At 34.7% G+C, this 23642-nt stretch overlaps 1 protein-coding gene across 5 annotated transcripts in view; it reads left to right on the top strand.

Annotated features, from left to right (window-relative positions):
* The window catches only part of PTPRQ (protein tyrosine phosphatase receptor type Q), a 137711-nt gene that overhangs the window by 6254 nt on the left and 107815 nt on the right, over positions 1 to 23642 (top strand). For 2 of the 5 annotated variants that reach the window (XM_063322865.1, XM_063322868.1), the window contains 16 exons: positions 79 to 296; positions 2451 to 2637; positions 2774 to 3058; positions 4673 to 4957; positions 5622 to 5891; positions 7105 to 7365; positions 8863 to 8993; positions 9174 to 9303; positions 10551 to 10701; positions 11214 to 11320; positions 11803 to 11900; positions 15697 to 15859; positions 17496 to 17756; positions 20622 to 20782; positions 21737 to 21848; positions 22726 to 22952. In XM_063322865.1, the coding sequence (XP_063178935.1) occupies positions 79 to 296; positions 2451 to 2637; positions 2774 to 3058; positions 4673 to 4957; positions 5622 to 5891; positions 7105 to 7365; positions 8863 to 8993; positions 9174 to 9303; positions 10551 to 10701; positions 11214 to 11320; positions 11803 to 11900; positions 15697 to 15859; positions 17496 to 17756; positions 20622 to 20782; positions 21737 to 21848; positions 22726 to 22952 (3047 nt within the window). The remainder of the gene's footprint in view (positions 1 to 78; positions 297 to 2450; positions 2638 to 2773; positions 3059 to 4672; positions 4958 to 5621; positions 5892 to 7104; positions 7366 to 8862; positions 8994 to 9173; positions 9304 to 10550; positions 10702 to 11213; positions 11321 to 11802; positions 11901 to 15696; positions 15860 to 17495; positions 17757 to 20621; positions 20783 to 21736; positions 21849 to 22725; positions 22953 to 23642) is intronic. The other 3 variants (XM_063322866.1, XM_063322869.1, XM_063322867.1) reach the window with 3 other exon arrangements.

Genomic DNA, 23642 nt, shown 5'->3' with positions numbered 1-23642 from the left:
TTATAAAAAATCTTGAGCTGTACCACTGCCGTGAATGATCGAGAACATCTTTAAAATCCTGTCCTTGTTCACCTCTAGGCACCTGTTCCCAAGGGTGGGTGGCATTCCAAAGCAGCTGCTATCAAATGGGTAAGGAGAGCAGGCCATGGAAGGTGGCACAACAAATCTGTGAAACATCTTCACCAGGGGCGCATCTTCTTGACATAGAGAGTGAAGAAGAACGTAGTTTTATTTCGTCTTATCTCCAGACAATTAGTCAACTAATCATGTTATGGACGGGTCTTAATGACCTAAAGGTCAGTTTGTTTTATCTTCTGTGCTATTACATATATAGAAGCAGGAGAATTTTGAAATATAGAGGCCAATTCTTTGGAATCAAAACCACTGCACAGTAAATTGGTTGTTTTTATGTTTTTAGCAGTTATAAGAGGAATCATTATTTCTTCCTACTTAGAAATACTGAAAATATTTAGCAGTCTGTAGTTGGGAAAAAAAAGACATAGTTTATATATAACCTGCTTAATTTTTCTTTTTTTTTTTTTTTTTGTGAGTACTTCACAGGGATATTGTTTTGCCTGTAGGTGGTGCTGCATTACCAGATTTTGAACCTCAGTCTCTACGTGTGTTACTATGGATAGCAAATTCTGGGGTTGGCTTTCTCAGTTTTGTTTCTGAAATGTTGAGTGTTGAGCTTAGCAAGGTCTGTCCAGTATGGATGGATGCTGGATAGCCAGTGGAAGAAGGGAGTGGACCTAGATATTTCTTCTTAAAAGTTTCCTGTTACTCATATTGGGGATATGAATGTTCTTAACGCCAACTCTTTTTATTAAATGACTCACTGCGGTGTGGTGCATGATTTGGGAACAGCTACAGAGATACATAAAAGTACTGGGAAAGCTCTCAGAAAGATGGAGGCACTCTGCCAGGAATGTGGGGGGTCCAGTCTTCCTGTGATTAGGCTTAGTGAAAACTTCTTTTGTGGTGAGTATCAGAAGGTTGGGAGGAAGCCACTGTTTTTCAGTTTGGAAAATCTACACTCTGAAATCTAATATTGTTTTGGTCAAATTAATTTTAAAATAAATGCGTTGAAAAACAGTAAAAACAAACTTTATTTGTAAGGGCAGGTGGTAGGTGATGTTACAGACAGAAAATTTCTTTTTGCAGACTCTGTTAAATAACTTAATGGGGCTACATAAACAAGTCAGAGTGGGATAACATGCAAACTGAGGAAACCCAGACCTGTGCAGGTTTGTGGTTAGAGAAGCGCTCTAACCTTCCTGGTAGTAAAGCACCAGTAATATATGCATTTTACATGTAATATTGTTTTAGGCATGAGATTTTAGAATTCTGTAATTTTTACACTATAGTGATATTAATCTTAACCAACTTGGTATTTTAGAAGTAAGGTAGTATTTGTAAGAGGCTGACAGAAATAGACGTCCCGCGAGACCGTGATATTTTTGCAGGCTGGAAAAAGTGATAGGAAAGTGGTTTTTTTTTTTTCTTTTTAAACTCTGATTACACAGGAAAGAGTTCATTGCCAGTTTGGAATTTGTCTGTTAGTCAACTGTTTAATCATTACATGCGTTTTTCTGTTTGTGGGAGTCTAGTCACTTAAATGAACTAGATGAGTACCTTGTTTTAAGAACAGCATAGAATAATAATAAAATGCTTGTTTTTCAAGCACTTCTTTTCTAAATATTTGTATTTAATTAGTGTGTTCAAGTACTGCATGAACATGCTACAGACCTTCTAAATGTCATTGTTGTCATTTGCTCTAATCTTATGAGAACTCCAAATTGTATTTACATCAGATTTTACTTAGCCCAGGAGTTCAAAGATTATGGAACACACAATAGGAATTGCAGGACTTGTTTAAAATCTGAGATAAAAAATACAGGCTCAATTATTTTTGCTTTCTCTTTCATATTTGAACCACTGGGGAGTTAAATTTCTAATTTCAAGGTTTTTTTCTCCCACTACCTATGGGACTTGAAATATTCTATGAAATTAAATGAAAGTTGAGACTATAACCTACTCAGAAGATTTTATCAGCCTTAGGAAAACTGCCAGGCACTGTGACACTGATAAAAATTAGTGACACTGTGAGCAGGATTAGTTCTGTAGCATTTGTATTCTCACAGTTTCTCCTTCTTTAACCCTATTTTGATCTGTATCTGCTATCCATTATTGTTTGTAATGATCAAACACTTTACATTAGCCTTATTATCTTATATTATTATCTTGTAATCTATTGTAATAGAAAGGATTGAGTTTTACACTGAAACATTTACTTCATTCAAAACTTACCTATATAATTAGTTTGTATAAATGAAGTATGTAAATTTTGGATGTTTAGGAGATATGCTTGCAATGACAAAAGCCTTAATAATTCATCAATATGACATAAAAATATATGGAGTTTTTGTTTGATTTTTTTTTCAATGTAGGAAGAAGGTCAGCTCCTGTGGACAGATGGATCTCCTTATATTCTAAACGCTGCTATCTCAACTTTGTCAATGATACCAGAAAATGAAACGGACTGCTATGCCCTTCAGAGAGATCCCACTGGTCCAGGCTATTTCTTCACTGGATTTTTCTGCTATATACAGCTACCATATATTTGTGAATACGAATGTAACTATATTTCTTCCTGTCTTTTGCATTTATTTTTAAAAGCCTTCCCCTGATTATGTTTATCTTTGAAGACACACATATAAAAAGTTTTTCATGATTTTCAATGATTTTTTTCATTTTTGGTGTTCTTTTTCAGTACCTCTGGTACCAGAAAACTTCACGTTTAGTGTGCATGATGTCCAGACAACTGAAGCTATATTTATGTGGAGTGATATGGACGTATGGCTTAAGTCAGGCTTTGCGCTTATAATTAAGTACTATTTTGATCAGTGGAAACCATACATTCTGAGCTTGCCTGTGAATACAACTCAAACAAAAATCGTGCAGTTGTCTCCTGGCCTTTGCTATAGTTTTTTATTAGCTGCAAGGAACCCAGAAGGGGCACAGACTACCTTAAGTCCAATTCTGAAGGTAGAAACAAGTAAGTTATGAAAATAAATAGCAGTAATAACCAGATAATCATACACTTTTTATACTTTTCCTTTAATTATACTATTCCTTTTGGTGATATTTTGTCTGAAAATATAAATAATTCTGAACATGAATTCTGAATCCAGGATTGACCAGTTGGTATAGTGGATTGAGACTGATGAAGAAAAACTCTGGAGTTTTCAGTGGCCCCAAGCAGAAAGCTAGCTACAAATTCTGTTTCTGTGAAGTATATTTTAAAAGCTTATTCTTAACATAATTTTAGTCACAGAATTCCTACTGATGTCCAAAGGGAAAGTTGGATATCAGAGTAGCAGTAAGGTATTTTTTGGCCATGCTGATGAAATGCAGAAGCATGTATTCCCATCTGAAGTAAAAGTTTTTGTTGGAATAGATAGAGGTAGCCCTATATATCTGCTGTAAAGATTAAGAAAATCTTCATGGTTTGAAAAGACATTGTGTTTTGACCCACTGCAAGATGCAGTATGGCATAAGAAAAAATCCTGAACCAGTTAACTTGTATTCTAGTAAAATATAGATGAATGAAATCAAATGAAACCTGCCAGTTGGTAGAGGTGAAAAATATCTTTGCACCTAAAGGTGATGAAATGGACATGTCCTCAAGGAAAAATTACTTCACGGACACAATTTTATGTGTGTATTTTGTTCAGGTTTCCCTTTCTCTGGTACTGGGAAAATATACAGATTTGCAAAAGTTAAAGAAAACATACTGCCCTAACATGTTTACCAATTCTGTCAAGGCAGTGCAAAGGTGAGACAGAGGTCCATTTTCTTCAAGTCAGAACAAAATACAGATTTTTCTTTAGAGGAAAGAACTGTTCCTTTTCTCCAGCAAGTGCATTTTGTAGAATTCACTACTTCCTCTGGGCTGCTTTAGTGTACTTGAGGGTCCTCTCATCTCCTGTGCCTACTAGCCTCTCTGCTGCCTAATCTGATGGTTTTTCTGTACATAAGACCTTGTAATGCAGGTTACCTCTATAATGGAGGAAAGATACCCCTGCTTTCTTCTATGAGAAGCAAATACATATTTCACCTCCAAAATCAGCTTTTCAGCTGCAACATTGCTATCTACAGAAACACGATTGTCCAGGCAAGGACAAGTAGGACCAATACTTATTTTTAGACTGGTGACTGAGTTGTTGGACGAGATGTTGGAGACATAATGAAGAACTGTTTAAAAATGATTGGTAAAAATTGAACATTTACACTTTCTGAAATTCAGTAGATTTTGCCATTTAATTCATTAGTAGCAGGTTTTAACCAACATGGGCAATTCATACCATTTGCTTAGATGGTGTTTCTGATCTGACTGAAGTACAAGAGAGAGGACCTGAGTGAGGAGACTGAATTCTACATAAAGAGCTGGTGATTCAGGAAACCTTAATTACATAGTGAGAATATTCCCATGCATATCAATATTATACAGACAAAATTGCTTTGTTTGATTTGCTTTGTTACTATTTAGCATTTATGTAAGTAAGTGTGTACTGTTAGCTTTTTAGGCTGTATTTGAAACAAAGGTTAGTTATTGGTAAGAGACAACAGAAGCTATTATCCTATTTCTATTCCTAATCTCATTCAATAGGACCCTTGCACTCCCAGAAGTTAGAGGCTACATATGTTTCATCTGCAGAAATATGTTTAAAGTGGGAACCTCCACAACATTCATCCAGTGCTTCTTTTCATTACTACCTGGTCAACATTTTGGATACTGAAACCAACATTTGGGAACAGCTGCCAGTTGAAAAAAGCAAGGCTTCAATAGTAATAGGAAATGTAAAACCTTATCATCGGTATCAGGTATATTTACAGAATGTAGCAGAAAAAGGAACTCTAAGCTGCCATGAGAAGCCTATATTAATCACAACAGGTGATGTATCCATTTTCTGGAGGTTTTATTGCACTAGAAAGAGTTTACATTGAAAATACAAGGCACAAAAGTATTTTTAAGGCCATGTACAGATTGCAGTTTGTTGGGATGTATTGTGGGAAAGTCAGGGGAATTCTTTTCTATATTCTCTGTTTACTGATTCTAACCTTCAGAACCTTCTAAAAGAGTGAAAGTATCTATCCCCTTATTTATTTATTCACTTACGTAAAGCACATTATTCTATTCTAAAGAAGTGACATCCTATTTGATAAATATTTATGACTTGTATATTTAATTTTAACAAAGTAGAAACATTACCATGACTTCTCAAATTATGTAGGTGAAGACAGATTAATTTAGTTTTCTAATCATAGGCACTGTGACTCTGATTGTGTCATCTTTGTTGCTTTGTATATATCCAATGGAACAGAGTATGCTTGTAAAATGAGTCCCGTTTTGTTATGAGAAAACAGAAAGCAGAATCTGCCTGTAACAGGTGGCTGTCTACAAATTATTTTAAGAAATAATTTAGTGAATTAGTAGTTTTAAAATAATGAAATTTTTAGAAGAAAAAATAAACCAAAAGGCATCATTAGTAAGTGACTGTAAACTGACAGTAAGTTTGATCTATGATTTCATACTGACATCTTTTTCTTTGATCAAGCTGTCAGTCCACCTACAACTGTTTATATTCGCCCAGAGGATGTACAAGAAGAGAGTGTAATTCTTCACTGGAAGCTGCCACAGGAGGGTCATGAATCCTACATTCAAGTGAAACCTAATGCAGCCATAGATGACACTATGAAGTTTTTAGTAAACAATACAGAAGAATTTAAGATTGATCTCCTAATTCCTGGAATGGCTTATGAAATAGCTGTGGCAAGTGTCAGTAATGGAACTATGAGTGAGCTGAAGACTATTCAATGCACTTTAAGTAAGATATCTTTTAACAGTGGAAATTACAGACTATAATACACACATCAGTCTCGTTATCATTACTATCATCTAACTGATTTGGTAGAGCAAGCCAATTTGCCAAGGATCAAAATTAGAATGTGAAATGTACCGATCCAATGCTAGCTGTTAACAGGAAAGCAGGTGCTGATAACTTTCAAGGAGGTGCAGCTTTGGGAAACACATTGATAGTAGTGAACATTGTTTGGCTGTGATGAGGACTATAGCGGGGAATACTCTTCCCACTGACAGAAGAAATTTAGTGAATCACTGATTTGCACTGAAATAACAAAATACTGGAATGGTTGAAACAGACCGCTAATTTTTGCAGATGCATTAGGTGTTCTGTGAACCATGAGAGACAAATTAGCCTGCTATTTGTGAGAGAGTGCTGGGAGTTAGAAGTTAGGAAGTTAGAACTTCAAAGTTAGAAGTAGTAGTAGCTGAAAGGTAGAAACTTTACATTGTTTATCAAAGGGTCTTTCCTGTTAGTCATAATTTATCAAGATATTGAAATGCTTTTGGCACAGTATACATTTTTTCCATATGTGAAAGGAATGGGCAGGATCCACTTACACATGCGGTATATGAAGGCTGCCGCTGTCAGGTTATAGATATATGAAATGCTGCATTGTCATTTTTTCTAAATGATTTCAGTATTTTGGAGGTTATCAGGCTTAGCCTTTCCAGAATTTTTTATATAGAATTAGATTTAATACCTCATTCAAGACAGAGATGACAGAAAATTCTAGATGTGATTTTTCACAGCTGTCAGAGCCAGCTGTAAGGGAAGAAAATGAAACACATCAATATTGCATCCATCAAATGTATCTCATTCTTCATGCTCATCTCCCTGTCCACCTGTACCTTTCTATATATATTTTCAGCTCTCCTGACTTACCCTCTTGGTACAGTTGTGGTTGAAAAAGTAATTCACTGGTACCTTCGGAAGACTAACTTGCTTTGATTCCTAAATCATTTGTCAAATGCTTTTAGGATTCCAGTACTAAACACCTAAAAAGATTCGGTTGTTTACTGTTTCTGAGCGACGTGGTTTATTATGGTAGATATTTGTTTGCATGGGGCAAGCATATTTCTCAGGGCAGTTGCTTCAGATTTATTGTGTGGTTTTCACTGAATTTATTTTCAACTGATTTAACATCTGGCTTTTTTTTTTTTCCTTCTTCTCTTAGAACCCAAGCCTGTTCAAATTGTAGTTCCTTATGTGCTATATAGCAACGCTGTGGTATTATTTGTTCGCATGCCTGATATTGGAGTTTTTGATGGTATATATGTTGCAAGTAAAGGAGGACCTAATGTGACATTCATTTTAAAAAGCGACGGTAAAATAAGAATTGAGAACCTTACTGCAGGAACAGAATATGATTTTTGTGTCTCCACAAAAAGTGGAAAAATGTTGAGCTCTTTTTATTGTGTATCTGGTGTAAAAACATGTGAGTATTTTAAGTTTATTCCTATAAAATTGCACCAAATTGAATTTTGATTTATAAATTCTTTTAACTTTATTTTGATTTCAGTGCAGTAGAAAACACAGGCTATTTAAAAATCACCTTGATATAGCTGTGAAAGCAATTAATAATTATACTAACACTAGCTGGTTTTTAAACAAGACTATAACTATCCCGTATCATTTCTAAACTTTCTAAACTGCTTTTTTTTATCAGGTCTATAAAAATGTCTAGCAAGTATTTCAGGAATTTAGGCTGTATTAAATTGTTGTCCTTGTGGGAAAAAATCCCACATTTTTATCATTTGGTTTAGTCAAGAAGATTAGTATCAATGGAATTATTTCTGTGTCTTGAAATTAGTAAGTTTCTTCCTCCCAGTTCATCTTTAAGTAAATAATGAAAGCATTGAGATTCCCATTTTTCAAGATAATAAATTCAATAACAATGACATTTTAAAAAGTATTATTGGAAGGGGACTCCTTCTAGCAAGGCCTTTAAAAAGGATTTTTAGTCAGAACTTAAGAACTGTTTTAAAATACCTGCTGAAATTCTATGTTTTGACTTTCCTGTTTTTAATGGTAATTATAATTCTAGAAGTTTTTCTTTTCCTGTTTTAGCATTTTCCTTTGAAATTCTACTTTATTTCTCTCAGAGTAGGAACATTATAAAAGGAAAAATTAAGAAAGGATAAAAAGAAGCAAGGAAGACAGAAGAGAATGACTGCAAGACAGAAAAATTCTTCCCTAAATAGTGAAAACATTGAAATCTGATTTTTCTTAAAAAATAGTTTTAATAAAAACTTGGGATTTGATGAATCTTATGAAAGTATTTCCTAAATTCAGCGTGAAACTGCCTTAGAAAACTTAGTTTTGGTCTGTCTCTTCTAGGTCCCCAAAAATTTGGAATTAAAAAAACCAAACTGGCCCCTTGCATGTATACAGTTTTTCTTAGAAAAAGTATAATTTTTGGTACATTCCAGCCAGAAAGAGCTGTAGTAGGGGTGAAAGAGATGCAGAGAAGAATGGAAGGTCCTCGGTAATGGGATCTGAATTGTGCCATACAAGGCTTTACTAATTAGGGATAAAGTGTATTTGTCTTGCTGAGCAGTTTGACAAAATTTAGGTACATCCTGAGCACTATGGTGGTGGTATTGGAGGGATTAACTTCTTTCTGGAGGATTTTTCTTCCTAGGAGTGCCAGCTCTATCCTCAGGGAGAAGTGCATGTTCAGCCCCATGTGAGTTTAAGATAAGCAAGCAAGCTATTTTCTTGGAATAGTGGCAGTATTATCTATTTGTTCTTCCTCCATTTTCCTATTTTGGAATGTCCATGTGGTTGCATTCCTGAGATGGGATTTTGCCCTCTATTTGTTTGAAACTGTTACTGATCGTCATCACTTTTATGACTCCACAGGAGATATAAAAAGTGTCGGATTGAACAAAGCCTTGGGTTGAACAATAATGTGGTTTATGTGCTTCTGTAGGTCTGGCAGCTCCACTCAACATACGAGAAGGTAACATTACGGACACTTCAATACAGATTGCTTGGGACCGTGCTGATGGAGATTTTCATCAATACGAAGTCACATGTATAAACTGTGCAAGTGCTTTCAGGGTATGTTTTTTAAAAGACCACTTGTGTATAGGCATTGCAGTTATTTTTTCAAGTCTCCTATTAAGTAATGAGAGGCTAAATTAAATGCCATGTCTCCTATTGGAATAAGTGGAGGTACCATTTATATAAAATAAGTAAATTTTGCAAGCAGTTCTGTGAAAGCTGTATTTGGTTTTCTAGGTCCAGAAGGTCAAGCAAGAAACAGCAACATTTTCTAACCTTACTCCTGGTAAGCTGTACAACTTTACAATTCGAACAGAAAAGGAAGGTTTCAGAGACAGCATTTTTGTGACAAAGGAAATAGAGACAGGTGAGACCACAACGTTGTCAAATTCAGCATTTATTTTACTCCATCTATATGTCTTGCTTTCTTCTACTGTTTTTTTCAATTTTATTTTTGTCTCAAATAGAGAAAAGCAATTCATTCATCTTCATAATTTTCTCCTTATTCTCTTTCATTGTTATTTTCCTTATTCTTTGACTGCTTGTGTTCTTTAAAAGTGGGAATTTGAGTATGGTTACCGTGAACTACAATGAACTACCAATGTTAACTTCATAATGATCCAAGCAGGTGTACACTCCAGGAACTGATATTTGCACAATATCTGTCTACCAACATTACAGAAAACAAAATCTTTTTCCTTAGACTTCTGTTTAACATTTGATTTCTCACTTCAGCTAGGTTGAACACACTTTGGTGTTCAGAGCTAAACTAGTTTTATGTTATTCTCTCATTGGTCTCCCATTACATCAGGACTAAATTTGGCGTTTTCTATGTGTAGTTTACTTCGGGTTAGTAAATCTGTTTTATTCTAGTTCTAGTTCTTCTCCTAGCTGCTAGTAGCTTCCTTCCATTATACATTTAAAAACTATTCTTTCATTGTTATTTTTTTCCTTTCTAAATTAACATCCCTTGAAGTCAGATTTTTCTGCTTCTTTTTCTCACACCAGCCAATATGTTCATTTTAAATGATTCTCTCATTTTTGGAATTATGTTTCTCCTCTCTGTCTATATCAGGCTTTCACTTGTAACACAAGCATGTTGCTTCTTTTTGATGTCACTGTGAATAAGTCTATTCAGGTATCACCAATGACTCGGGAAATACTTGGGCTGCAAATCACAGTCTGAGAGATTATGGAAGGGGATTATCACTCTGTGCAAGTCTTGCTTTTCTGTAGACCTACACTTTTTGCCACTGTTGAATACAAGATACTGTGCTAGTGGGGACTTTGGTCTCAGCCCAGTATCTTACCTGTTATACTGACATTTCTTTTCTTGAGCAATTGTTCATTTTTGAGGAACTCCACAACAGTGGTGCCAGAACTTCATTCAGTAGCATTACAGAGTAGGAAACAGTTTGGCTCTGCATCTTGTGGATAATGAAGTCCCTATACACATTACCGCAGTGATATTAGGTTGTGTGTCCATGAGATAAGCAAGGACATGACATTATTTTTGTGCAATTTTCATTGCATTCTGATGACATGAGTCCTGTCATAAAGTAATGTATTTAAAAAGTTTTTTTAAAGTAATGCTTTTTTTTTATTGTCACACAGTACCAAGCGCAGTTAAATATCTGAACTGTAGCAGAGACTCTGAGTCAGTAACTGTTATCTGGCCACCAGCCCAAAATACGTTTGATGGATATGTTATTTCAATAAACAGTAAGGTCTTCAATGAGGAGAAAATGTTACGTTCCGGTGTAAGGTATGAGGATTACATTTAAAAAATAACTGGCGTGCACTCAAAATAGATGTTTCACTGTATATTTAAAATAAATAGGCTGCAGTGTTACTTATATATGATATGTATTTGGTGTTTTAGTTGATATACATTGCTATACCTATGTGAAAAAAAGATTATTTTAAGAATTGCATTTTTTAGCAAATTACAAATCTCACACGATATGTTTGTGCAAAGAAGAGCAAACAAAATACCGCACTGGAGTGAGCACCAGTAGAACCTCTGCGTCATTCTGGATCTTTAATTTAATCTTTTAAGACTTTCTACTTGAACTTGAACTTGCTGTGAACCATAGTGTGATGCATCATATTTAAGATTTTATCATACTAAAATAGTTTTTGACTGACAACATATACACAAGTATACATGCATCATGTGTAAATAATATCCATAATACTATGAAGAATTAACATATGAAGAAAACATGCATTTTTAAAATCCTAAAGAACACAATCTCTTTTTTTTAATCTTTGTAGAATGTACAAATTTGAGAGTCTTCTGCCAGGCACTGATTTCTTAATCAGTATTGTGACAACCAAAGGATTAAAAAGAAGTCACCCCACTATCCTCAAGATTAGCACCTGTAGGTTCCCGGTTTATTAATAACTTTTAATGATTTCAGTTAACTAGGGTTGTTACATTTTAAGGTGTTGTCTAAGAAAAGCTATTCCTTATTAAATCAATGCATCTTAACAACGTCTGGGTTAATGTATATATGTCTTTCTTGTCAATCTAAACATCCTTAAAAGTTACTAAGTAAATAAAAGCTTTTAAAACACAAATAAATTTCCTCTGTAGTTAATGGGATTCTTCCAGTAATTGAATCAGCAGTAGTATTAGGATGATACAACTTTTCCATAAAAATTTACAAAATTGCTTTTATTTCTGATTCTATTGCTAATATGTAGAGGTGAATTTAATTTATTTTATATTCTTCTTAAGTAGTCTTTCTACACTGAACTATAAAATAATGAATTACAGCAGTGTCTTCTGTAGATGTTAATTTCCTTCAAATGAATATAGATTATTTTGATGTTAAATTTTGCATCCACTGCTTTACCTCAGATCCTGATCCACCGTCAGATTTACAGGTGTTTGGGCAAGAAGAAAATACAGTCTATTTTTCTTGGAAGCTACCAAGAGGAGGATTTGATATGTTTCAGGTGAGATAAGAATGGAAAGAAACCAATGCAATCCTTTACATCTATTTTTTTATTTATTTGTTAATTTCTCATTGAAATTATCATCCTATGTGTACTGCAAACCCAACAATAAATATTTGTCTCTATAGTTCAAATAAGTATGGGAGGGAAATACTGCTATGGGAGAAGATCAGCTAAATATGTACTTCATAATACATATTCTTTTTTTAAAGTATTATAAAATTATGCTTTTAAAAGCTTTCAAAACCTGGTTTTTCAGCTAGTGTGCAATAAAAAAGAAGATTACAGGTCAAGGATTGAATGCAACTGCAATGTAAGCGTTTTTTCTTAGCTTTCCAAGTTTGTAATACAAGTTAATTTAATTAAACTGCATAATAAAGAAAAATAATTCTTTATAGAAGGATGTAAATATTTTGTTTAGAAAGTTACAGAATAAAACCTTTTTTTTTTTTTTTTAAATATAGCAATTTACAAGACAAGACTGCAAACATTTGATACCTCCCATACTGTCCTGGCCCTGCGCACTAAGTAGTTTAGGGATTTCCTGAGTGATAGGTTGAAACTGGGCATACATAAAAAAACAGTAACTTTTTCTCCTGAATTTGTTTAAACCGTTATACCTCACAATTTTTTTATGCTCTATTTGAAAGAGTACACTTTTTTAATTTTAAACCTGGTATTCCTTACGTTCTTGCGGTATTATAAAGAGCTAATACTTCCCTATTTACCATACCCATATCTTTCATGATTTTATAAGCTTTAATTTTTCAGTTGTCTTTTGTGAAGTGTTCTTATGTGGAAGCTGTTCTACATCTCTTTTTTTTTTTTTTTTTTTTCCTAAGCCTTTGGTATCTTTCTTGAGATTGGGTGCATAATAGAGTTATCAAAAGATTAATAGCGTTTTCTGCTTTGCTTCCTATTCCTTTCCTAGGCAATAACATGCTGCTTACTTCTGACTGCTGTCAGACTTTCTTAAAAACCTCTCCTGTGGACATTTCAATTTGAGACATCTCAATTTGACTCAAAATTCATAGTTCATTAATAATGATTCTGGTGTGGGATCATCCTTGACCATTGAAACAAATCATACTGTTATTATTTCTTATATGGGCTTGTCTATACTGAGAGCTGCCTTTGTGCTTTGGTCAGCTAATGGCCTCCCCAACACCCAGATAAGCTGATTGTGTGTTTAAATTATTGTTTTCATTAGCTGTTATACCATTTCAATTTGCTCTTCAGTGTCTCTTTTGGCTTGCTGACCTGTGTTTCTGCCCTGCCCTGCTTCCCTGTGCTTCTTAAGTTAGTTTGCATAAATTAGACAAGTTTATAGTTTTTATTTTTCTTGTTTTGACATGATCTACAGTTTTGTAAGGATATCTTTTTTAAAGTAATCGTCTTTACTGTTCAAATGTTTTTGCTATTTCTACATTCCCTCTACAAACTTCTTGAGTAGTGTATTATGTATTATAGTTGCATTTCAGTGTTTTTCATACCATGACACTTTTGGGTGCTCCTCATAATTTCCTTTTGATTTACTTGTTCATTTTAAAATATTTCTACTTTTCAAATTACATGTCACTATGCTGGACTTTTTATTTTTATTCTTACAAAGAAGCTGAGTATTAATATTTCATGGTTGCTATTATAGAGTGACTCTTCAGCATTTGTAGTTTGAACCATAACCTTTGCAACTCTTAGCACAAATTCTAGAGTTATTTCTGTTCTTTCAGTTCTCTGGTCAGAAACAACCCACTGCGACATCTAAATACTTCGTCTGTGGGTCATGTTTCACTACAACATTCAACTGGTCTCTCTTTTGTATCCTGTCTTTTGCAGTCTGTCTTGTATTATCCTTTGCATTTTGCAGTCACTGTATGACCACAGTCATGCAGTCAATAAAACTTTGTGATAGTAAACTGTTCTTTAAATATATCTTCTGTATGTAGCACTACTACTTCTTTAGTACGTAGCAGTACCATGAGACTTTGCTTTAATGGTCTTGCACAGTTTATACCCCAATATTACAGTGTCCAATTATTTTCTTTCCCCTTCCCCATGATTTTTATTATATCCTTACCTAAAACTTGAAATCTGACTGTTCTTAGTATAGTTTCTTGACATTTTTTCTCTCTTCTTTAGCGTAAAGCTGTATTGATCCGAATGAGTAAGAGTAGCCAGTTAACCTATCACGGCACAATTTGCTGATGTAGCCTGGAGTATTTTTAAAAATTTTAAAATTAAATTCAGTTCTCTCATTCATGTTTTGAACCAGTTCAGATATACTTTTGTACATGGGCAGGTTATTTTTACCATCCTGTGGAAAGTAATTGTCATCTGTAATATTAATCTTTATGGCACAGTATTATTGTTCAGCATCTCATAGAGCAAGCAGCCACATTAGACAGTGCTTTGTCTGAATAAATGAGCTTATCTTTAAATCTTTAATGAGAAAGGCTTCAGTAGACTGGTTGCTTAGTAAGGTGCACCTGCATAAAAGGGATCATTTTACTAATCATTTAAAATTAATTATCCCAGCTCACCAACTTTCTATGCAATATATTGTAGTTTGTAGAGCGAAAAGCATACAAAAGGTACTTTCCAAACTTGTTTATACTAGATGTAAATCTTTAATCTATAGCTTTGCTTCTAGCATTTTGCAGTGCTGTAATTCTAATAAGGTGATGACAGTCTTCAAGATTTAGCGTGTATTAACAGATACTGTGCTGGTAAAATATACAGAGGGGAATTGGATCGTTGCTCCCCAAATGAATAGCAGCTGAACCGAAGTGCTTTTAGGTCACTGCCATGTGTAGAATATCCCTCTTCTGTTGGAGGAAAGGACAGGACACACTGATGAAGGCAGTTGCAAACCTTCTTGATCTCTTAGTACTAACTGCCACATCTGAGAAACCCTTGTGTGTGTGCTGGAGATGCTTGTCTAGAGCTCTCCTCCACAGGGCAGACACAGTGTGCGTCTTGCCTTTCGCTAGTGCAGGTATGAAACAGTCTGCAGCAACAGTTTTCTATGTCCACAGAAAGGACTATCACAGGAAGTTTTTTTTCTCACCTTAGAGTTATCTAGGAGGTCAGAAGGAACCCTCACAGCCTCTATGAGTTAGGTGCCCAATATTCAATCACTTGGTATCTGCAGCACTTCTCTGCAGTGGCTCTAAACAAGTGAGTTTTCAAAGTATACCAGTGAGCAGCGTTGAGTGCCTGGTTCCTTAGGACTCTTTGCAGAATCTCAGGTCTGAACAGTGCACAGTTGTTTGTTGATTCGTTGGTTGGTTTTGTTTAATTTTTCTTTTTTTTTCTTCTTTTTTCGCCAGAAAGGTACAGAGATTTCGGCAGTGTCTCCATTTTAGAATTAAAAAAAAAATAATTCTTATCCTGTTGATTAATCCTTAGGCTGCTTTTCTACCCCTTGTCTATTCTCATTCTTTCTACCTTGTAGTTAATTGCACAGCTCATCAGTACAGCTGTGTGACTGAGCAGTCAGAGTACACTTTATTATCCTTCCTCTGAGAACAAAACCTGTAAGCCATGACTTAACTTTGCTTCCTCCATCTATTTTTAAAGATTAAAATCACTGCCTTCACCAAGGAATTTCGAGTAAGTAGGGGATCAGCCTTGTGGAACATAATATAAAACTTAAGCTATATTCTTTATTTTTTTCTTGGCTTTAAAATGTGGAAAATACTGTAAATATTTTTATATAAACAGGTAGTTAGACTCTCTGAACATTACTTTTATAATGTGAAATAGTCTGATGTAAGAAATTCTTTTTCTTCCATAGCTTTCATATTCTCTGAAGAATAATGAAAAGGTACTTACCAGAACTGTTTATGACAGCAGAGCTGTAGTGAAAAATTTGTCCCCTGGGACAGAATACTTTTTTCAGTTAAGGACAGTTAAAGGCTTGGATTCCTCTGTGGCGGTGGAGAAAAAAGTCATCACAAGTAAGAAAATACCTTATAACTTGTCTTTTTTTCTTTTTGAAAAACAGTAAATGTTCAGAGACATTTAAATCATTCTGTGTAAGTGACTCAAAAGGGTTACACAGTTCAAAATGAAACTTTAACTTTGGGGCATAAGTTCCGCTGCTTCTTGTGATATTTTTTTAAACGGGAGCCTTGTATGTAACTTGCTGGGTTGAAGTTGAGGAGTCTAGACATAGTTGCAGATACCTGTTTGAAAAAAGAGGTGGACTCGCAAAATTCTTCCAGCTCTAGCAGAGTAAGATCTTGCCAGAATAGCATCCTAAGCTTTAAGAATTACCTTGCATTTTGTTTACAATTGTTTCTGCATCTCTTAAACTCTTGCAAGCCCATGATCTAAGATTGGAGGATTGCTGCTGTACAAGGCTGCAGAATGCTTAAAAGAGTAAGAGGAATTGTGCTTCAGACAGCTTAACAAGGTCCAGAAAATTAACCTGTTCTCACACTCATTTTCTGTCTCTGCACAAACATGGATTTTCCAATGCTGCTGTGATACAGCACAATAAGAGGATAATTTGTTTGTGGCAGGTATTTGAAGGAATAGATTTATACTGGATGCTGGACTGGCAAAGCAGATAAAGAGCAGCTAAGTGTAATCAGAAAATAAATCAGCTTTGAGATTTATACACGTGCATGTCATAGACCTCCTCCCTTCTTCGATGGATTTTGTGTGGTTTGTTTGAACAATAACTCCTTAACCCAGTAGACAGTAAAGGAGGCTCTGCACTTAGTTGTTTAAAGATGAGTGAATCTCTGAAGAAAACCAGATCTAGTCCTGCAGATTCTTGTTAATGAAAAGCGCAACAGAAAAATCATCATCATGGTCCTGAAGGTGCTTTTTATCCTCAAGCAAATATCTTCAAGAGTATTGTGGATGAGCCCAGTATACGGCTAGATTATGAAGAGATTACTCTTATCATTTTAATGGCAAACCTTTAGGACTTTTTTTCATGATGAATAATCCAGACCATAATGGGATTATGCTAATTAGGATTTTTCAGAAATCTTCAAGCAAGATAAATCAAAAATCTGAAAGACTCATTTTTTAAGAGGAATGGAAACATTTTTATTTTCTAACCACAGCTGTGCTGCACAGATTAATGGAGTGCTATTTGTAAATAATTATCTATGATTTTAGGAATCTTAATGTAACCAAAAAGATATTTAAAAAGGAAAAAAGGGATAATCACTGAGACTATGTATTTTACTGTATCCCTAAGTGAACAGATGAACATTTTTCTGAAATTATGTGGCCTATGATGTATTTTAGAAAACTTTTAACTGAATAAAATCTCTCCTTCTGTTTACAAAGTGTTCCATTCTCATTCTGTTTCACCAGTGAGTAACGTTACTGTTCTTACAGAAGATCCGATAAGTATGGAATTTTCTTCCATAAATTACATAGTGCATGCAGGAGATACATTCCCAGGTTTTACCCTGTGCGGCATAATGACACTGTTTACTATATATCCATGCAATCTTACTTCTAAAATTTGTCTGAATATTTCATGAAGCTGTAGGAGATGGTACTTTCCTTATATTTTAAAGGACTAAGCATTACATTTTTCTTTATTAATCTGAATAATTTCCACTCTAGAACCAGCTGGGATATGCGGTCTGGCATTAAAAATGGTAAATACTTCCTCTGCAACTTTAATGTGGAATCCAACCAAGAGTAACTTCACTTCTTATAAAGCATCTTTATCAAACAACACCTTTATAAAAAAGTTCAGGATTCCAGGAGCACTGACTGACTTCAGTGTTACAGACCTGACTGCTGGGGGCATTTATAATTTCACGCTGCAAAGATTAAGAGGAAATATTGAAGGAACTTCTGCTTCCATTGAAATTGTAACAGGTCTGTATTGTTTCTTTCATTCTCTCCTTGCGGGTGAATGGTAGCTGTCAATAACAGTGCACATTTGGCTTTGTACATCTCACTTTGTATAATAACATTGGAATTTCAAGAGATCTTGCATTACCAGTTTTTCTGTGCTTGTGGACAAACGTTACTTATACCCTATTCAGTCTGCATCTAGTGCTACCAGAAACACAAGTTCTTTAGCTGTGCTGCATTTCTTTTGACCATTTTTACTATTTTCATCGTTTTTCAGGTCTTATCCTGCAAAGAGTTGCACATGAGCTGATACACATACACATACCTTATATAATTTCAGTAGTTTTTTTGCAGTGAGTGAAGTTAAGCAGGTTTACAAATGCTTGTAGAGTTAACGCTTTAGATCATAAACTACTCCATTCAAGGACTGTTTCTTATTAGGTTTGTAATTAGAACTTAGTGGGGTAAAATCTCAACACTGACACATGTGTCTGCAATTTACAGATGAAATTTAAAGAGCAGAAAGATGCATCAGAACTACCTCAGCCAGTTTCTTTTACTACTTTCTTATAGTACTCTTTATAGGGATTTTTGTGGCAACGATATGGTTATATGAGGAAGACCTGAGAAGTGTTGGAAATTGTCATTGATTGACTACTTTGACCAAATGTCATGATATTTGTATGTCTCTTTTGGGATCAGTGCTTGACAAACTGTTGGTGCTTCTGCCTTGGTCAGGCGGACTGAAGCAAGAGGTCAAAGAGAGCCCTTAAAATAAAGTGATGTAGGGTTGAAAATCCTTACATTTGTTTTGAGGTAATGTCTTGAGGGTAAAATTAATAAGAAAAATCTTACACGTCTTTGAATGTTCAAACTAGGACCACAATGCTATAGTACTTTAATTGCAATTAATATTTTTTTCTAATGCAAAGAAGACTTAAGTCAGTTTGGTTGACCTAATTGTGCTTCCTTTTACTTAAATGTGTTGACATTATGTTGTGGTGCTGAGCCTGCTGGTTTATAATGGTTAATTTTTGGAAAAATTAACATGTTGTTGTGTTTTGCACTCCATATTCACTGATGTATGTACTCAACTTCAAGTAATTTTCAGTCCATTCACTCAGAATATATATTGCAGACATTAAGTAGTATTTTTGGAGGAGAAATTGTGAAATTTACAGCAAATTGTTCTGACTATGCTTTACACAGATATACTGGCTATATACTTTACAGAAATATGCTGACCACTGCTGGTAAGAGGTGTGTGTGCATGAAACAGAGAGGAGGACTGAAGAAGAGCAGGTGCAATGAGGCTTGAGTGAACCATACTCACATACGCATTCCCACATATATGGTTAAATCTGCAGAAGGGTAGAACTGAAGATTTTTTTCAATGTCAGTGGGAAGGGTAGTTCTCAGTCATGGGATAATAGTAGAGAGCGCATTAGCTTCACGGGACTAAATTTCTCTTTCCATGAGGACATTTTTATGCTGTCTTCTGCTGCTGAGTCAGAAGAAATGTAACTGAGGTAAAGAGATGACTTAAGTGTTGTGATAACTGCACACTCAGTGATTAATCATGGTTCTGTGTAAAAAGACCTCTATAAGCATAAAATCCAGCTTTAAAGGAGGTTGAGATCCATGGAAATAATAGTGCTGATGGTAACAGTAGGACTTAGAATTTCTAAAAGTATTCTAAAAGGAAGAAATTATGCTCTCAGTTACACTTGCACACCTCCACATATATTATTAATTTTTTTTGTTCTGTTAGTATTAAAATAAAGCAACAATTTAAAAATTATACAAATTAGCCAATTACAGACTGAATATAAAACCTAAATATAATATTTGGATATATTAATATATCAGATAGATTATTTGATGGCAAAACTGGAGCAATCTGTAATGATTCTGCAACTTTGGGTAGTCTATGTAAAGAGTTTGTGAAAGCTATATAATCTAAGCAGATTTATGGTAAATAAGAAAGGAGCGGAGCTCTTACTGGACAGAAGTGATATGATACTCAGACTGCATAGTATGAGTTAGTGTATAAACAGTACTGGAAGATTTAGTTTGAATTCTGAAGAACCATGTTAGGAAGGGAGTCAGAGGACTGAGTGCAAGGGCAGTGGCAAATCTCAAATGTGACAGATAGCATCACTGACTGGGCTTGCCCTGGGAGATAAGCATAGGGACAGTAGTTAGCTGCACGTACTTTCCGAAGTAGAAAGGAGACAGATGAACATGGCTATGGGTTAGACAGGTGGATAAATTATACAATATTAAAAGTAGACGATGTTTTAATGAGCTCCTGAAGAAGCTAAGATCTCGTTCATTATTAAGCTTTGAGTGGATGATACAGATTTAAAGGTGCATTTAAGGGCAGAAGAAAGTGAGATGGTTTGACAGGGGTAGGGTGAAAACTTGTCTTTAATAAAAGGAGTAAAACATCCAAATTTTGGGGACTAAACTCACTAGACTTCATGGAATTACCAGAATTCCAAAAATAGGAAAAGTATAGACGAGTTAACTCCCCTGTGGCCAGCAACAGAACAAGCAGCAGCTACATCTTGCATTGTAACAGTAGCACTAGTTATGACAGTAGTAGTGCTAGCCTTAAGGTCGAGGACAGCAGAAGCACCAGGACTGTGCAGAGATTCTTTGTTAACTGGACACTGGGCAGAGATACTTGAGCTTGCTCTTTGTGAATGGGGATGTCTGCACAGCATAGCTTGGAGATTATCAACTGAGTCTTAGAGGTAGTATAGCAACTATACTGCTGTATCTAGGCTAATTAGCAATTATCCTTCATGTAGCAAGTATATGCTTTTATATATAAAGGGGGTTATTTAAGTTAATGTCTTTTATTCCATAATTCTCTTTCAGAACCTGCAAAGCCCGAAGGACTTAAATTCTTCAATGTTTCATCGTATTCTTTTTCACTGTATTGGAGACTACCATATGGACATGTAGACAGATTTCACGTGGATCTTATTCCTGATCACGGTTCTGTTGTTATCCTAGATCTTGGAGTTAGGGAGTATCAAGTATGTGCTTTTATTACAGGACTTGCATGGCCAGTTTTTCCTTATGCACTGTGCTGATGAGGAATTCAAGCTCACCTCTTTAGCTATTTAATGCAAATATAATTTGAAATCATTACTGAAAAATTGGTGAGAGCAAATTTCAGCATCCAGAGTTTGTTACCTAATAACAGGTAGTGAATTTACTTTTTTTTTTTTTTTTTAAGTCTGCTAGAAGGATACAGCCAGTCACCCAAGGGTTCATGAATAGTTTAACAAAGGAAGGGCAGAGCTACTGAGTAATACAGACTCATTAATTGTGTACTTGCCAGGAAGATCTGTGCTTAAATCATTAATGCAGGCAACATTTCACTGCTAAGCCATCAAAAAGAAATAGAAGCACTTTTTTGATTCTGCTTTCAGGAAAATATAATAATATTAACAGAAATAATGGTTGTTCTAGTTGGTTTGCTTTTGTTTTTCATTGGAACTGCAAAGATACAGGTATTTTGTATAAATGCTTGCTAAAAAGTTGTTAAATATGTTTATTTCAAAAGATGGGGTAGCTTAAGGGTCAGAAACTTGTAAGTTTTTCAGGCTGCTATTGTGTTTATTCTTTCAAAAAGGAATTTTATAATGCTTCGTATGTACCTTAATAGCAATGATGATACAGAAAAACCTCTATAGATACACTGAGGTGATTCTGTGATAAAATTAATAGTTAATTTTGTTGTTCTTTAATATTGAATGTTATACAAATCTTATAGAGGCTATAGTTAAATAAGATGGCAAAATATTGTACTGTAGCTAATATGTAAACTACTATTTTTACTGTTGTAGATACTGTTGTATTTCTAAAAGCTTATTAACAGGTCACTTTCAGTAATACAATGCTTAAACTTTTCGTTTTGGTGTTGTTTTTTTTTCATTTTCATGATTCTTGGTAAAAGACTTAAATGAATCTATGTCCTATTTCAGGCTGATTTTTCTAATACTATTCCTGGAACAGCATACAATGTCACAGTTTCTGCAGTTTCTTCTTCACTACACAGTTCACCTGCAAGTAGAACAGTGACAACAAATGTGACAAGTAAGTTAAAGATGCCTGATGAAATTTTCTTGATTTTTTTAAAATATGCTTTTTTGTATTTATTATATGTGCATTAGTATCTGAGAAATGATAATCAGTTTTGAACACTCATTAGAAATTTTCATCTTCTTTAACCATAAAAATATACACTGAATCTGAGGCGTTTTATAAAAGCATGAGAGTTTCTCTATCAGATACTTCTAAGAAGCAACCCTGGATATGAGTTGTAGTTGTAGTCATCTGTTAGCCTGACTATTTAAAAACAAACAAACAAACAAAGGCCAAAAAAAAAGGGCCAAAAAAAAAAAGCATAAAGGAGAACAATTTGTAAGCTTTAGAAAAATTTGCTATTGTGTCATGTAGTAATATCCATATCCCAATTTATACGTTGTCCAGTTTGGCCAATTTGGCCAAAACCACGACATACGTATAGTGGCAGAATTTGGAGGCATTTCAGAAAACTGTAGCCATATCAGACATGTTTTGTAAGAGAGTGCAGTTTCATTTTGAGTGGTTTTAGAGAAAAGCACTGAAACTAAGCATGCTAGAATATCTCAAATATTAAATTGGCATTAAACTCTGTTTTGTCCATGAAGATCTTGAGCATTACGTTTTTTACATTCTTATAGAAGAATGTTCCCAGTGTTCCAAAATTCGTTTAATCATTTTTGTACCAGGACTCCAGCCAGAAAAAAATCTTTTTATTCAACAGTACATTAATTTTCAGTAGTTTTACTGGTTTCTGGTGGCAGATGATCTAATTTCTTTATAAAAACTGTGAAGGTGTCTCCATCATCTAGAAACTTAATTAAAAGCTGGTTTATATATGTGTATGTGTGTATATAAAAAAAAATTACTTTTTTTTAATTTTATTTAGATCCTGGACCCCCTGTGTTCCTTGCAGGTGAAAGGGTGGGCTCTGCTGGGATTCTGCTGTCATGGAATACGCCACGGAATCCGAATGGGAGAATTCTCTCCTATATTGTTAAATACAAAGAGGTCTGCCCATGGATGCAAACAGCTTATACACAGGTCACAACAAAGCCAGATAGTTTGGAAGTTCTTCTTACCAGTCTTAACCCTGGAACAACTTACGAAATTACGGTAAAAGCCTTTTAGTATTTTGAATTCTGATTTATTGTACATTGTGTGAGTTTATGGTAGGTGCATATAGTGTTTTCTGAAGGACCTTGCTAATTACTGTTGCCATATAAAAAAATATATCAGCCAGGTATTTGTTTACAGTAGTGCGTTTTAAATCTACTTGAAGTCATTTCCAACCAGAATTGTACTAAACCGTAATTTCTTCTGTTGATATTCTTATTGACATATGGCATTATGTGGTAGAAAGTAAAAAGCAAAGGGTAGAATTTTCAAAAACATCTAAATCCTTCTTCATCTTTGTTGAGATTTAATCTTTCAAATCACTGATGCACATGTAGATTTCGATATCATCTCAGCCAGATCCAGAAAAGCATGTAGGTACATACTTCTTTCTTTGATTTTAAACGTAATTAGTTTAAGAATGAGTTTTCTTGCCTGAATATCTGTTTAGATGCAGCCTGTAAACACCTTAGCCTGGTTTCCCTAAGCCTGGGAGTTTTACCTAGTGTTATCTCCTGAAATAAAAGGTGTCATACTTTTCCATTCCCTTCCCATCGATTTTATTGCCTAGATATCCACAGTGAATATCTACTGCCAAAATCAGTAGATGTATTCTCATGACTTCTATATGACTTCTATATGACTTCTATATGTTTACATTGAGGTTAGGCACTCCTGATCCATCTCTGA

This window comes from Chroicocephalus ridibundus, chromosome 1 (assembly GCF_963924245.1).
Source record: "Chroicocephalus ridibundus chromosome 1, bChrRid1.1, whole genome shotgun sequence".
NCBI classification, from domain to species: domain Eukaryota; kingdom Metazoa; phylum Chordata; class Aves; order Charadriiformes; family Laridae; genus Chroicocephalus; species Chroicocephalus ridibundus.
Note: the sequence above shows the minus strand (reverse complement) of the source record. Positions and strands in the feature narration are given on the sequence as shown.